The sequence below is a fragment of the Thamnophis elegans genome, chromosome 4 (assembly GCF_009769535.1).
Source record: "Thamnophis elegans isolate rThaEle1 chromosome 4, rThaEle1.pri, whole genome shotgun sequence".
Taxonomy (NCBI): domain Eukaryota; kingdom Metazoa; phylum Chordata; class Lepidosauria; order Squamata; family Colubridae; genus Thamnophis; species Thamnophis elegans.
Window position 1 is genome coordinate 14187892 of NC_045544.1, and position 13705 is coordinate 14201596.

At 37.2% G+C, this 13705-nt stretch overlaps 1 protein-coding gene across 2 annotated transcripts in view; it reads right to left on the reverse strand.

Moving 5' to 3' along the window:
* Positions 1 to 13041, reverse strand: part of SLC17A5 (solute carrier family 17 member 5) — a 33958-nt gene extending 20917 nt beyond the window's left edge. The window contains exons 1-3 of one of the 2 annotated variants that reach the window (XM_032215194.1): positions 12751 to 13041; positions 4040 to 4236; positions 973 to 1206 (exon numbers count right to left, since the gene is read on the reverse strand). In XM_032215194.1, the coding sequence (XP_032071085.1) occupies positions 973 to 1206; positions 4040 to 4236; positions 12751 to 12850 (531 nt within the window). In that variant the 5' untranslated portion in view covers positions 12851 to 13041. Of the gene's footprint in view, positions 1 to 972; positions 1207 to 4039; positions 4237 to 6524; positions 7080 to 12750 lie in introns of those variants that run through there. The other variant, XM_032215195.1, reaches the window with a different exon arrangement.
* Between the last annotated feature and the right edge of the window lie 664 nt (positions 13042 to 13705).

The window sequence follows — 13705 nt, forward strand, 5'->3', positions numbered from 1 at the left end:
AAATAACCCTTATTCTTAAATTAAGTTAGACCCCAGTTAGAGTAATGCAGAATTTAAAATGAAAACAAGAAGCAATAATGTTTAAGATGCATCCAAAGATGCAAAGGGACAATCCATTTTAGGATCAACTTCGAGGACTCTTCTATAATCAGCTACTAAGAAATTAGTCTTCACTAATTGTTCACTGGGGTGAATATTATGGGTTGAGTCTATTCTGTGACTTTGGATGCCTCTCAAGACAACTAAACAATATTTTATTCTGGCCAACTCTTTAATGTTTTGCTCTGCTGATACTATTTTTAAAGCTATTCCAATGAGCAGATGTATGTCACTTTATTTATTAATTACATTTTTATGCCTCCCATTTCCTCTGTAAGGTAACTGTGGGCATAATTTTTACATCATGAATCTGATTGAATGATTACACTATTTTGTGTTCCAAAATATTGAGAAATGCCTTGAAAACGATTAACTGTGACAAAAAAGAAAGTCCTCCATTAAATACTGTAAGGTATGGATGAAGCTGAAATCTGCCTTTGTGACTTCACTTTGGGTATTTATGTTCTTGGCATTCTTTGCCCATCCCTCCCAGGAATATCTTCTACAAATATGGGACAGCAGTACTGGACAGGGTTGGATTACTCAGATATAGAAGAGTATACTACTCTTTATATCTACAATATTTCACAAAGATGGTGCTTTACACTCCACACTTGTCTTTACAAATATTACGGTTACACTCACAAAAATACACATTACTTTCATAATGTGTTTTACATCATTTTCACGTGGACCTAGAAGAACCGACAGAAAAGAAGAAACACTCAAGTTCCATATCCAAGTCCAACATGTTCTGTGGCAAGATTTAAGAGAGTGAGGAGCCAGGAGAGACTCTATGTCAAAAACTATGAAGAGTGGTGATCAATTAGTGACGTCCCCACCTTTTCACCAATATCACAAACAAGAGATTACCTCTCCTAGACCTTCCAAAACTCTGACTGTTATGAGGAATCCGGCTCCTAGATCTGCTGCTAGTGGTGTGAACAAGGTGAAGACAGCAGTACCCAAGATGCCAAATCCCAGGAGCAACTTTGCCCCAAATCGGCGTGCCAGATATCCCCCAGGAACCTGAGTAATGATGTAGCCATAGAAAAAGGACCCAAGAATCCAGCCTTGCATATCGGCATCCCAAGGATAGCTTTTCCCCTAAAAATAGAAGAGGAAGAAGCAATATTTTATACATCATAAGAGCAAAAAATAAAAGTATTGTGTTCTCCCACTCTTTAATGACACATGATCCTTTGTAGAATTTGCTCCTAGTTACAGCCTGATTAATAAATCCCATTTTCTGTAACAGTAATCTCTGTGCTCATTAGTGTGACATACATGAAAAAAAGCTTCTTACAATGTATACCCAACTGCAAAAACAACCACATTGGTTTTTTTAAACTGTTTGTTAATTTAATTATTGCAATATGTCAAAGAGAAGTGCTATAAAATTGTTTTTAAATAATGTAAATAATATATACATTGTTTTGGAATCCTTTTCTGGTTTGTTTTCTATTCTTACCAATGCATTCAATTGATTATGTTACCATTCTTGAAATACAAGCCATTACACACTTTTATCATTTGCAGAGGTATTCTTCTTGTGGAAAGGAAAGAAATACTCTAGTCAATAAGAACTTGCTGAAGCCTATTGGCATCCCAGTCTTCCATTATAGATCTAATTCTTTTTCCCCCATTTTTTATTTATTTTATATATATATTACTTTCCATTTCTACAAAACAGTGTGAGATCTGGGTACAATTATTTGAACAGTCATAATCCACATATTTGTTACTGTATATATCACAATAATGCTAATAGTATAACTATATATCAATATAATTACAATAATACATAACATCTTCATTATCAAATTTTCTCCACATTAACATTCTTTTTTATATCTCCTCTTTTCTCACTTCTGTTTCTATGGTCTAACCATTGATAAAATACATCCCACGTCAGAAAATATTCAGTTTCTTCTTTATCCTTAATAATGAGTTAATCTGTCTATTTCTGCGCATTCTAATATTTTCTTAATTACACTCTCATCTGACGGTTTCTCATCATTTCCCCACTGTTGCGCAAATACAATTCTAGCTGCAGTTAACATATGTAAAACCAGACATATAATCTTTTTGTCATATTTTTCCAGTAGAATGCCCAACAAAAATATCTCAGGTTTCAAACAATATGCTGCTTTATCATTTTTTCCATTCAAGTATGTATTTGCATCCAATATTTTTTAGCTTTTGGGCAAGTCCAGCACATAAGGTAGTATGAACCTAGCAGTTGATTACATTTCCAACATTTAGCAGATCTATTTTTATACATTTTAGTCAATTTTGCTGGTGCAAAGTGCCATCTATAGAACATTTTGTACAGATTTTCTATGTATGCAGTTGATACGATCAATTTAACATTTCTATCCCATAGTTTCTGCCATTTGTCTAATTCTATTGCGTATCCAAAGTTTTTAGCCCAAGCAATCATTGTCTCCTTTACCTGCTCACATTCAAGTTTAATACTTAGTATGTAACAATATAATTTCTTTATCAGTTTATCATCTGTTCCAATTAGAATCTGGTCTAGTTCTATTAACTCTTTATTAAATCCATACATTTTATCTTTCTCATAATGAGATTGTATCTGTGTCAGGTTCCGAAAGGAAGGAAAAAGCAACAAGCATAAACCTGGTTTGTTGAATCTCTTTACTCCCGTTTTGGCATGGACTGATAATCACAGTTATCAAAATGCAGTGAAATTCAAGTTAGAGCTGATTGCCCTGTGCTTCCCACCACCTTTAAGCACTTCTTGCCACCCCATCCTATCACATGCACAGTCCCATCCCACATGACCCCAGAAGCTTCAAAGTGCAGACGCAAGTCTCTTTGCTGGGCCAGTCTCCACAGCCTCTGTTTAATTGATTAGCGGCTGCTCCGTTGGCCTGCGGCTCAGCAGAGATGATGTCATCATCAGGCGACTGCCGCTCAACTGTTGGTTGAGTTTCTCATGCCTTCTGCTACTTCTAGTAGAAGCGGCTCCTTCCAGGCCGTCCCTGCCACTGTCTCGCATCTGTTTAGGGACATCAGTGCTAGATGGGCGGGTGGTTTTGGTGTCCTCCTGCTGCAGCTCTTGCCCGAATGGCAGTTCCAGGCTGCCAGGCGCGCTGGAGCTGACAATCTTCATTTGTGGCCACCATGCGATATCTATCCCTTGACTACTAAGTTCTTGTTTAGTTTTTAATTCCTCAAATATTCAAAATGCCTTTGTATCTTAATTTTTTCCCCATATTAATAACATTAGGATATAGCAATGCCTTCATAGTGGAAAGCCAGATTGGTATTTTCAAATAGTAGTGTTCTTTTATTTTAAGTCAAACTGATAACAATGCATTTCTGACATAATGTCTCTGGAAATAGCTATGTAACTTATTCTTCCCATACCATAAAAAGGCGGGCCAACCTAGTTGAGGATCATGCCCTTCTAGTGTTAGTAATCTTGTATGTCTCAAACTAATCCATTCTTTCACCCATGAGTACCGAGGCCTGATAGTATAGTTCCCAATCTAGTAGTCCAATATCCCGTTTTGGTTTCTTGCAACATTTTCAAACCTATTCTTGCTTTCTTTCCTAGCCAAACAAATTTTAATATTGTTTTATTTAATTCTTCAAAGTATTTCTTTTCCAGCTTTACTAGTATTATTTGAAACAAATATAGCATTCTTGGCAAAATGTTCATTTTTATAGTTGCTATTCTTCTTAATAATGACAGTTGTAAGTCTTTCCATTTCTCCTGATCCTGTTTAATTTGCATCATCAGTTTCATATAATTATCCTCTTTAATTGTTGCACACTTTGCTGTCAATTGTATACCTAAATCCTTCACTTTTTAAACTATCTGTATATTTATTATTTCCATTATAGATCTAATTCTTAACAATTAGGTACAGCTCACATTCATTCTCAGAAATAAACTTGTTAAAATTACCGTGGTGTTACGAGGAGCTACGGGAGCGGAAGAATGTTCTGGGCATACATTTGAGGTGATATTCTTGTTCAAGCTTGTATTTGGTTCTACCATGTCCACTAAGGCAACACTTAAATTCACACGAAGTGCATACAAAATGAAGAATCCAAAGAAGGCCCATATTGCTAAACTGAGGCGAGCAGAACACCATAAGGGCACTAAAAGAAAAACACATAATTGTTAATAGCATTTTCTTCCAAGGACAAATAATCCTTGTAGTCTTGCTCAGCTGTAATATTTAACCAAATACAAGAGTCAACACCATTAAGATTATCCTATTCCAGCAAGAAGCAAAATGTAAAGCATTTTCTACTCCATTTACCCCATCAAAGAACCATAGTAGTGGATTAAGTAAGACTGTACATGGGAGTAAGTAACTGATTCACAATAAAATAAACAGACTTAGTCAACAGAGGTAAATTGCTATGATAGTTCCACAGGCACAAAAGAAGTAGGAGAACTGGTGTTGGATTCACTTTGATAATCTTCTGGATACAATTCTACATCTGTCTCTATCTCATCTCCAGATTACTAATAAGAGCATATTTTTATCAGCAAAATTTCCCTTTGTTGAAATCAAGGCCTCCAAAGTAGAGACAGCAAGGTCACCACTAGCAGATAATCATCTACAGGCCTGGCCTCTGATATCAGGGCAGCAAGAAGTTAAATACATCAGGATAAGGAAAACTCCTGGTAAAGCTTTAATTTTATTAGACAGTAAAGACTAATGGAGATGGGGGTGTCTCCTGTTTGTTTATTCATCTAAGAAGCATCACAATTAAAATACTATACGACATGAACTTTAAAATACAAGACTGAATAGCTCCTATGTCCCCAGATGTCATATTTTAGTGTCCATAGACTCAAAGTGGAAAAGGTCAAAAGTCTTCTGCTTGAGCCCTCTTAGCTGACATATGACAGCAATCATTGATAATGATGATTGATGACAATGGAATGCAAACTTGCAACACTAAGAACAAATGGAATCTGCAAGTTGGCCGTCTCTTAAAAAATATAGCAGCATAAAAGCTGCAGGTAACATAAACATTTTTTTTTGCTTGTTGCATTGATTTATATAGTTGCCTATTTTACCATGACCTGACAAAAGGGCGAACATCAAAACCGCGCCCGACTAAACCACGTCGCTAAAACCGCGACATCAACGCGGCGACAACAGCGTGGAGACAGAAGGGCACTTTAGAATAGCGCGGAGACAGAAAGCCGATTTATCTTAAGGTAAGGGTTAGGTTTAGGGTTAGGTTTACCGTTAGGTTAAGGGTTAGGTTTAGGGTTAGGTTTAGGGTTAGGTTAAGGGTTAGGTTTAGCGTTAGGGATTAGGTTTAGGTTTAGTTTTACAGCGCGCTTCTGTCTCCGTGCTGTTGTCGGCGCGATTCAGCGCTCATTCGTCGGAGCGCTTTAGAACACGCGGTTTTATCACCGCGGTTTAGTCGGGCGCGGTTTTGTCGTTCACCCTTTTGTCGGTGAACCCTATTTTACATAAGTGAATCTGGGTGGCTTACAAATATTAAAACTATTGAAACAGCAAACTCCTTTGAAGGGCTTCTTCAGGAAATCTAGACTAAGCACACTCTTTCCAGCAGCAATTTTTTTTGCAAAATTTATTCTATAAATCTGCAGTTCCTCACCCAAATCCATGGTACCATGATATGACTTGCTATATATTCACTACTTGAATTTTTTTAGAAAGTGTAATGATTATTCATACACAGTAACTATTGTTCTTTCTCTAATCCTTCCAGCTTTAAAAATGAATTTACCTTTATAAATAATAAAAAGCTTGAACATTAAGTCCAAGTAGATTAAAATCATATAGATGCAGGTTTCATTTTACCGGGAATCAAAGGGATTTGGACTTTAAGATTCTTTATATGATATTAGCAGCAGCCTTCCTAGTAACCTTTAGGTTAAACAAAATAAAGCTAAATGAATAGAACATAAATTTGATGCTATGTCTAGACAACAATACATAAAGTCTAATAAACAGGATCAAATAATGTTATAAACTTCAAATTCTTTAATATTATTTTTACAAAACTGAAATTGAGTATATTATAAAGCCTATGGCAATTCTAGTACAGGTCTAATTCAAGGACAGGTCTAACTGGAATAAACAGAAGTAAGGAACAGAAATTTATAGTATTACAATTAAAAACAAACATAAAAAAACAGTCTCCCTTTTTGATAAGCCTTTTTGATAAATCAATAAAACTTAATAATGTCTTAACACAGCACTTACTGTCCTAATATACAAATATACCATATCATATTCACCATCATCTTGCTTTAAATGTACATGAAACAAAGAAAATACTATTTTTCCCTGGAAAAAAATTACATAAGATACCAAAATAGTTTTTTTAAATTTTGGAAAAGATTCTGACTTGTACCACTTAATATAAATAACCTTTCAAAATTAATTTCTTACCTCTAACATCCAAGGAAGCTTCTGTTTTTGCAACCAATCTTGTTTTCATATTCATATTATATCATTTCCTAGTTACTGTTGTGCCGATTTATTGAAATTCTCCGGAATGGGAACAGAACAGAAACTTCCTGAAACTTCTTTGAGGCAGCTGCTGTCTATTTGTTCAAGGAAGCAGTCTAAACTAGATATAGCATATTCTTCAAAGATAAAATCTTGCTGCTCCTATACAAAACGTTAATAGTTCGTAACGCTTTTTAATGCTAATGGCACTAATATGCTGCTATTCACCAACCTGCTGAATCCACTGCTCTTTTCACCAATTACACATACACTTTCCCCCCCTCCCAGTTCTACTTCTCTGCTGCATATGGAATATCCTGTTGAACAACTGCTACTTTTTCCGTAACTTCCTTTCTTCTAGATTTAAATAAAACATTCCTTTTCATTTACTGTTGTTTCATACACGGATGTGTGCGTATGCACATCCACACCCACAAAATAGACGCTTACTTTGTACTAAATGTTTGCTTTAAGTCAGCCTATGTTTCTGAGATCGTGTTGCTAAAGTGTAAACGGAGCTATTGATCACAGTTATTTCCTAATGTGTGAAGAAATCAACAATTTCATGGCTACACAGACATGGAAGGAAAAGGACCTTGCTTTTATTTTGCTGGTACCAATGCGCACACAAACACACATAAGAAGTTCTAGAAGTATAATTTTTGCTGTAGAAACTATGAAATGAAAGACTAGCACACGAAGGGGAAAGACATATATTTCAGTGGATTTTTTTTAAAAAAGTACACAAATAATCGTAGTGTTTTTTTTTTACAACTTGTCTTGTATAAATATGATAATCATCAATGGTGACTCCTAAGACTACATTTTTTATAAGCTGTTTTTAACTCAGAATTAACTGAGGCTTGTGGACTAGATAAACAGAATGAAACAGCTGTCTGAAAGACATAAGAACTACTTCAATCAGGGAGATCAAAGTCCCTAGAAATTAGCCAACCAGATCCTTTAGAAGCTCAAAGGTACATCAAGCACGTTATGATAAACACTGCAACTACACTACAGTGCTAGTAACCAGGGTAATTCTATGTATACTTTTTGTAAAAACATATTTATCCTGTCATTCTTCTAACAGTACACAACAGTAGACAATTGTATTAAGAGCCAAGGTGGCGCAGTGGCTAGAGTGCAGTACTGCAGCCACTTCAGCTGACTGCTAGCTGCAGTTCGGCGGTTCAAACCTCACCGGCTCAAGGTTGACTCAGCCTTCCATCCTTCCGAGGTGGGTAAAATGAGGACCCGGATTGTTGGGGGCAATATGCTGACTCTGTAAACCGCTTAGAGAGGGCTGAAAGCCCTATGAAGCGGTATATAAGTCTTAACTGCTATTGCTATTTCTCTATTAGCTGAATGACAGCAGCTAATCCTAAATCATCTATGGGAGAGCTTCACAGATTTGTTTCAGTTTCAGTTTCAGTTTAATAAAATTTGTATGCTGCCCACTCCCATTGGGACTCTGGGCGGCTCACAAGCAGATAAAAGCATTTAAAAAATTTAAGAAAAGATACAATTATTAAAATAATACACCATCCATTCAGTCTAAGTGGGGCTGGATATAATCAACAGCCCCAGGCCTGCCGGAACAGCCAGTTCTTGGTCGCTTTACGGAAGGCCGGGAGAGTGGTAAGGGTCCGGATCTCTATGGGTAGATCGTTCCACAGGGCCGGTGCAGCTACAGAGAAGGCCCTCCCTCGGGGGACCGCCAGCCGGCATTGTCCGGTCGATGGCACCCGGAGGAGGCCCAACCTGTGCGATCTTATTGGTCGTTGGGAGGTGAATGGCAGGAGGCAGGAGGATTTGAATGAGGGATGTGCACAAATCATAAGTATCTGCATCGTGTGCTTATTTAATCATTCATAAAATACTAAACTTCACCACTAATACTGAACTTCACCACTTAATACATTTTGGGGGCTAATTTGCATTTAAAATCAAAACTTTAGTGATCTTTACAACTGTTATGCTCAATAAATTTTTAATTTAAAAACTTAAAATTTTAAAAATAAGGTAGGATAAAACTCATTTTCTGATAAGTACACGTGGTCTTCTATTTGATGACCATTCATTTAATGACTGTTCAAACTTATGATGGTATTGGGCAAGCGGTAGTTACAAATGGTCCTCATTTGTATGGGTCTTGCAACATCCCACGGTCACATGATCACGATTTGTTACTTTTCCTGCCAATCTGCCACAAGCAAAATCAATGGGGAAATTTGCATGAAATTGTAAGAAGTTGTGTGGTCCTTGCTAAATGATGGCAACTGGGACTGTTGGAACAGCTGCTGCTAAACAGCACAGGCACATGGTTTTTCTACTTACAACCATGTTGCTTGACAACAGTCTCTACTCCCAATTAGCTTTGTTAAGCAAAGACTACTTCTAAGTACAGAACATTAAATGCTGTACTCTCCATTTTTAAGGTTCCTCCAGAACATTGTGACTGAAGGGTAACTTCACTATACTTTTAGAAGCTAGTGCTTTCAACCACTGAATTGTGGCTTTGTATTTTAAATTAGTTTTCTGTGATTAAAAACCCTGTTTCCCTTGTATTGCTATCAGTGGTGGGATTCAAATAATTTAACAACCGGCTCTGTGTCCTAAAGACCATCTGGGTAGGTGGGGCTCGGTGGTCATGTGACCATGTGGGCGTGGCCAACCCAACATCGCTCATGTCAATGGGCGCTTCGCCTTAGCTGTTACAATGTAATAAGGGTTAACCGGAGAGGCAGTTTCTGTAAGTAGGGCAATTAGCTAGAAACAACACCAGAATGTTTCCTTCCTGCCTTCTTATAGGATTAGCCCTGTAAAGTGGAAAAAACAAACAAGAGGAGATTTCTTCCAACAACCGGTTCTCCCAACCGGTTTTCCTGAATAGGTGCGAACTGGCTGAATCCCACCACTGATTGCTATGTTTAATTATATCACACAGAAAACATTTGCTTGAAATTCAAATACCCTGAGGAATTGCCCCATTATTTTAAGCTTTTTTCCTCGACCCATGTGACTTCCCTCTGCAAACCACATCAACAAAGAACTTTTGAGATAAATTCCTCTTAGTTTTGAAAGACGTTTGCCATGTGGTTTAATAATCAGCTATTGGACAAAAGCAACGTAAGCAATTTGGGCTAATTTGCTGTCCTAACTAATTGCCAGGCTTTTGAACTACACTATAGCTATTGACGCAGGAGGTTCAGTTCCATGCTTAGCTTAGGAAGCTTTTTAAGTGACTTGTCTGAGAAATATTCCAGTGTGCCCCACAAAGTTGTTCCAGAGATAAAATTAGTCATGTACATTAAAACTCCCAGTCCCCAATTATATTCTCAGGTTTGCAATACTTTGCAAGGTTTATATGTACAAATTTAATGTAATGGGTGTTTTGTCATCCATTCAACCTGTCTTGAATTTTGCTTTCTTTTATGTTGAATGAAAAAAAAGGGCAAGGGACAAAAGAAAATAAGAACATAACTGCAAAACGGATTTCAATCTGTTATACCTAGGACTATTCAGGCATGACTAGCAAACATTTCATTCACAATTGCAGAAAAAAGCAAGCTAACATTTAGAATGCAAGTAAAGCACTATCCATGTTGAACATGGATATTTGCTAATCTTCCTCCAAAATAACTTTAGCAAAAATGGGAGGAAATATGTTTTTCAACTCCAACAAATGATGAAATTATTGACCGATGCAATAATTTCAAAACATATTTTAGCTGGTAACCTGATGAAATATTGAAGGTAATTCTGTAAAGCAATAATTTTCACTGCAATAAAACTGTTTCTCGTTGTTGTTGGATTTCTTTATGGGGGAGGGTGAAGAACTGTGAAGATTATTTCCGTATTCAATTACTTAAGTCATTCAAATGGATTGAGCCAATTAGAACTGGTTATTCCTTCATGATTAATCTGATTAATTTTATTTATTAGTTGTACAGAATAGAGAAGCTGAAATATAGTGAATTTTCAAACTGAATAGTTCGGTTGCTGGCAAAGTCAGTATTATGTACTAGAACTTCCATAAAACAAATTGTTAGGCCTTACTCATCATGTTTTGGAATTCCTGATAAAACACTACTTTCCCAGCAAGAATGACCTTGTAAGGACATTATTTATCCTGAAGGATCTTATCATTAGTTTCACAAGAGTGACCTTGTAAGAAAAGTATTTATGCTGAAGGATCTTATCATTAATGTCCCAGCAAGATTGATCTAAGAAGAAACTATCCTGAAGAAACTTATCGCTCTTAGTAAACTAATCACAGATATTTCCACAGGTCTGCTTTTGGTGCTAATATCTTACCTTTAATAACTTCTAGATTCATGGGATGAATATACCCATTTTTCTCAATAGTTACTGGAATTTTCACTCTAACAATCATGGCCATACTTGAGAGTAATCATTAGGGGAGTACTTGTATTTGCTTATAAACTTTTCCATTGCTTGGTATAAATAACATGTTAAAATAAATTTAATATATAAATTAAGATCATAAGAAAACCTTCTAGCAGTGACTTACCCAGAATAACAATTTTCTATGTTATTTTTTTTTTTTGGTATAACAACTGAAACTAATTGCTATCATTTGTGAAATGATTTTAACCCTTTGCTATCATGTGAACGTATTTCTATTTTCAATAGAAAAACAGTCCAGAATGTTTGTGTCTTTTATAACTCCATCTTACTGAGCACATGTTATTAGTTTTAGTATGAATGTCATTTTCCCACCCATTTAGTAGTAAACAGTTATGCCACAATTTTATATAATTGCAGTAATCCATTTGGCTAAAGTTGCAGCAACCATATTTTTCCTCCCAATTTGAACACAGAAAATTAGACTTTTTATCCTTTCTAAATTTATTTGATATTTTTAAAGATAACTAGAGATATTTAAAAACCTCAAACATATTTTGTTTTTCTTTAGGCTAGAGAAGGGGATTGAGAGCAATCTTGCTAATTTGTCTTCTATGAATATGAGGTGTGGAAGTTTTAATTATAATCACATTATTTAGTGCCATATTTTTTTTAATGTGGGGTGTTAAAACATTATCCACAAATCAATGAATGAATTTGGACAACACACCAGCCAAGCCAGATCTGTTTACATCAGCCACTTGTTTTCCTGGAATGCACTTAACCCTCCCCATTCTGTTCTCATTTTATCTCTTTGTACAACTTTATGGATCTATAGGCCAAAGAGAGGGCTCAAAATTATAATAGATTTGGAAATGCAAGTAAGTTAAATTGGAAGACAGCAAATAGAGTAAACCAGATGTTATCCCAGATTCTACGTAGCCTTAAGTAACATGGGTTCTTCTTTATTATATGTAGTTTAATCTCTCTGTGTATTTATAGTCCATGTATACTTAGTTCACCATGAACATGTCTTGAAACATCTGTTGAAGTAAATTAGGCATTCCCCATTCACAGAAGTTATGTCTTCTAAATAATTTGCTCCTTAGCAAATTATTCCAACACCCACCCCCCTCGAAAATAATTGAAACCCTCTTATTGTTTGCATGGAAATAATGATAAGAGTAGATCTGGATGGAAGTAACCAGACAGCAAGTAGAGTGAGAAACATGATGATGTAAGGCAGCTTCTTCTATTGATGAATCAAATTGATGGGAAAAATATATATCATGGCACTGACCTGCAAGCAAAACAATCTCTTCTATTTTCTTATATAATTAATGACCAGCGACTATTCCCAGTTAAGGGATGGTAGAAGTGATCCTTTCTTGCTAACATTTCACAGAGCTTTTGATAACCCGTTATTTCCTTTTCCTATCGCCTGCAAGCCTTTTACAGGCACATCTGCCTAAATATATAAAGTGCTTCCATAAATTCGGTTAGTCCACCACTCTTGGGTGCCTCTGCTCTGGGGTAGCCACACGTTCCTTGAATGACTCAGGAATCAGCACCATGAATCCGGGGGGGGGGGGGATTTCACTCTTGAAGGTTTAAGGTTAGTGTTGTTTCTGTTTGCAGCCAACAAATCTCCCATCAACAGAGGCACCCGAGCCTTCTCCGCGGTACTTAAAAACGGCGCCCAGCAGAACACGGGTGTTTTCTTCACTGTCACAAGTTAAGAGGAGGAGGAGGAGGAAAAAACAGGAGCCAAGGAAGAAGACAAGTGGCGGATTCTTACCCTCTTTGGGGCTGGATGAAGAGTCGGACACTAAAAGCGGAGTCCGGTCCTCCTCTTCTTCTTCTTCTTCTTCTGGCTTTTTTAGCTTCGGGGACTCCATGTCGCCTCGCTCCGGGTTCCAAAAAAATAGAAGCCCCACCGGCCGGTCTCGCGGGCTAGAAAAGCAAAAAGGTCCAGGGAACCGGCACGTGACCCGTGTGACACGTGACCTGCAGCGGGAGGGGGGGCGGCACAAACGCGACTCCTCTCAAGATTCAGCCCCGCTGGCCGGCTTTTTCTTCCTGCTCGGCGTCTCGCACTCGGCCATCTTTAGTCCTGGCATCCTGCTTCTTTCTGCTTGACGAAAGGGGAAAGGTGTTGGTTGGAGGTGGGTGGGTGGAGTTTGCGGATCCCGCCTTCGGCCATTGAAACTGCGGAGGGTTGTCTATACCTGCGATGCTAACAAATATGACACAGAGGGAGGGAGGGAGAGAGAGAGAGACTTGCCCGTAATTCCAGCAGGTGGCAGCACCTGCTAGAAATGAAATACTTATTGGGAGGAAAAAAAAGATTTGTTTTGCAAAATAGAAGATCCTCTTATGGACCTGGATATGCTTTATATTTAAGGTAAATATAATATAAACAAACAAACAAATGAATACAGCAACAGCCAACTCAATACATTCAAGGCATTCAGACTAGCCCCAGGTTCTTCATAGTTCTCCATCCGTCCTTGATCATCACAGATGTACGATCCTGTTTTAAAAACAACTGCTAAAACATTTTTTTTAATTTTTAAACAAACAAATAAAGACAAACACAACACATCTTCCAATTCTGTACACTTGATTTTATACACCACCTGTGGCCATGGAAGTGATTGGAACACCTGATTCTGATTATTTGGATGGGTGAGCGAATACCTTTGGCAATATAGTGTAGCTGTCAATAGTGGCTCCCAAGCAATTTTTCAGTA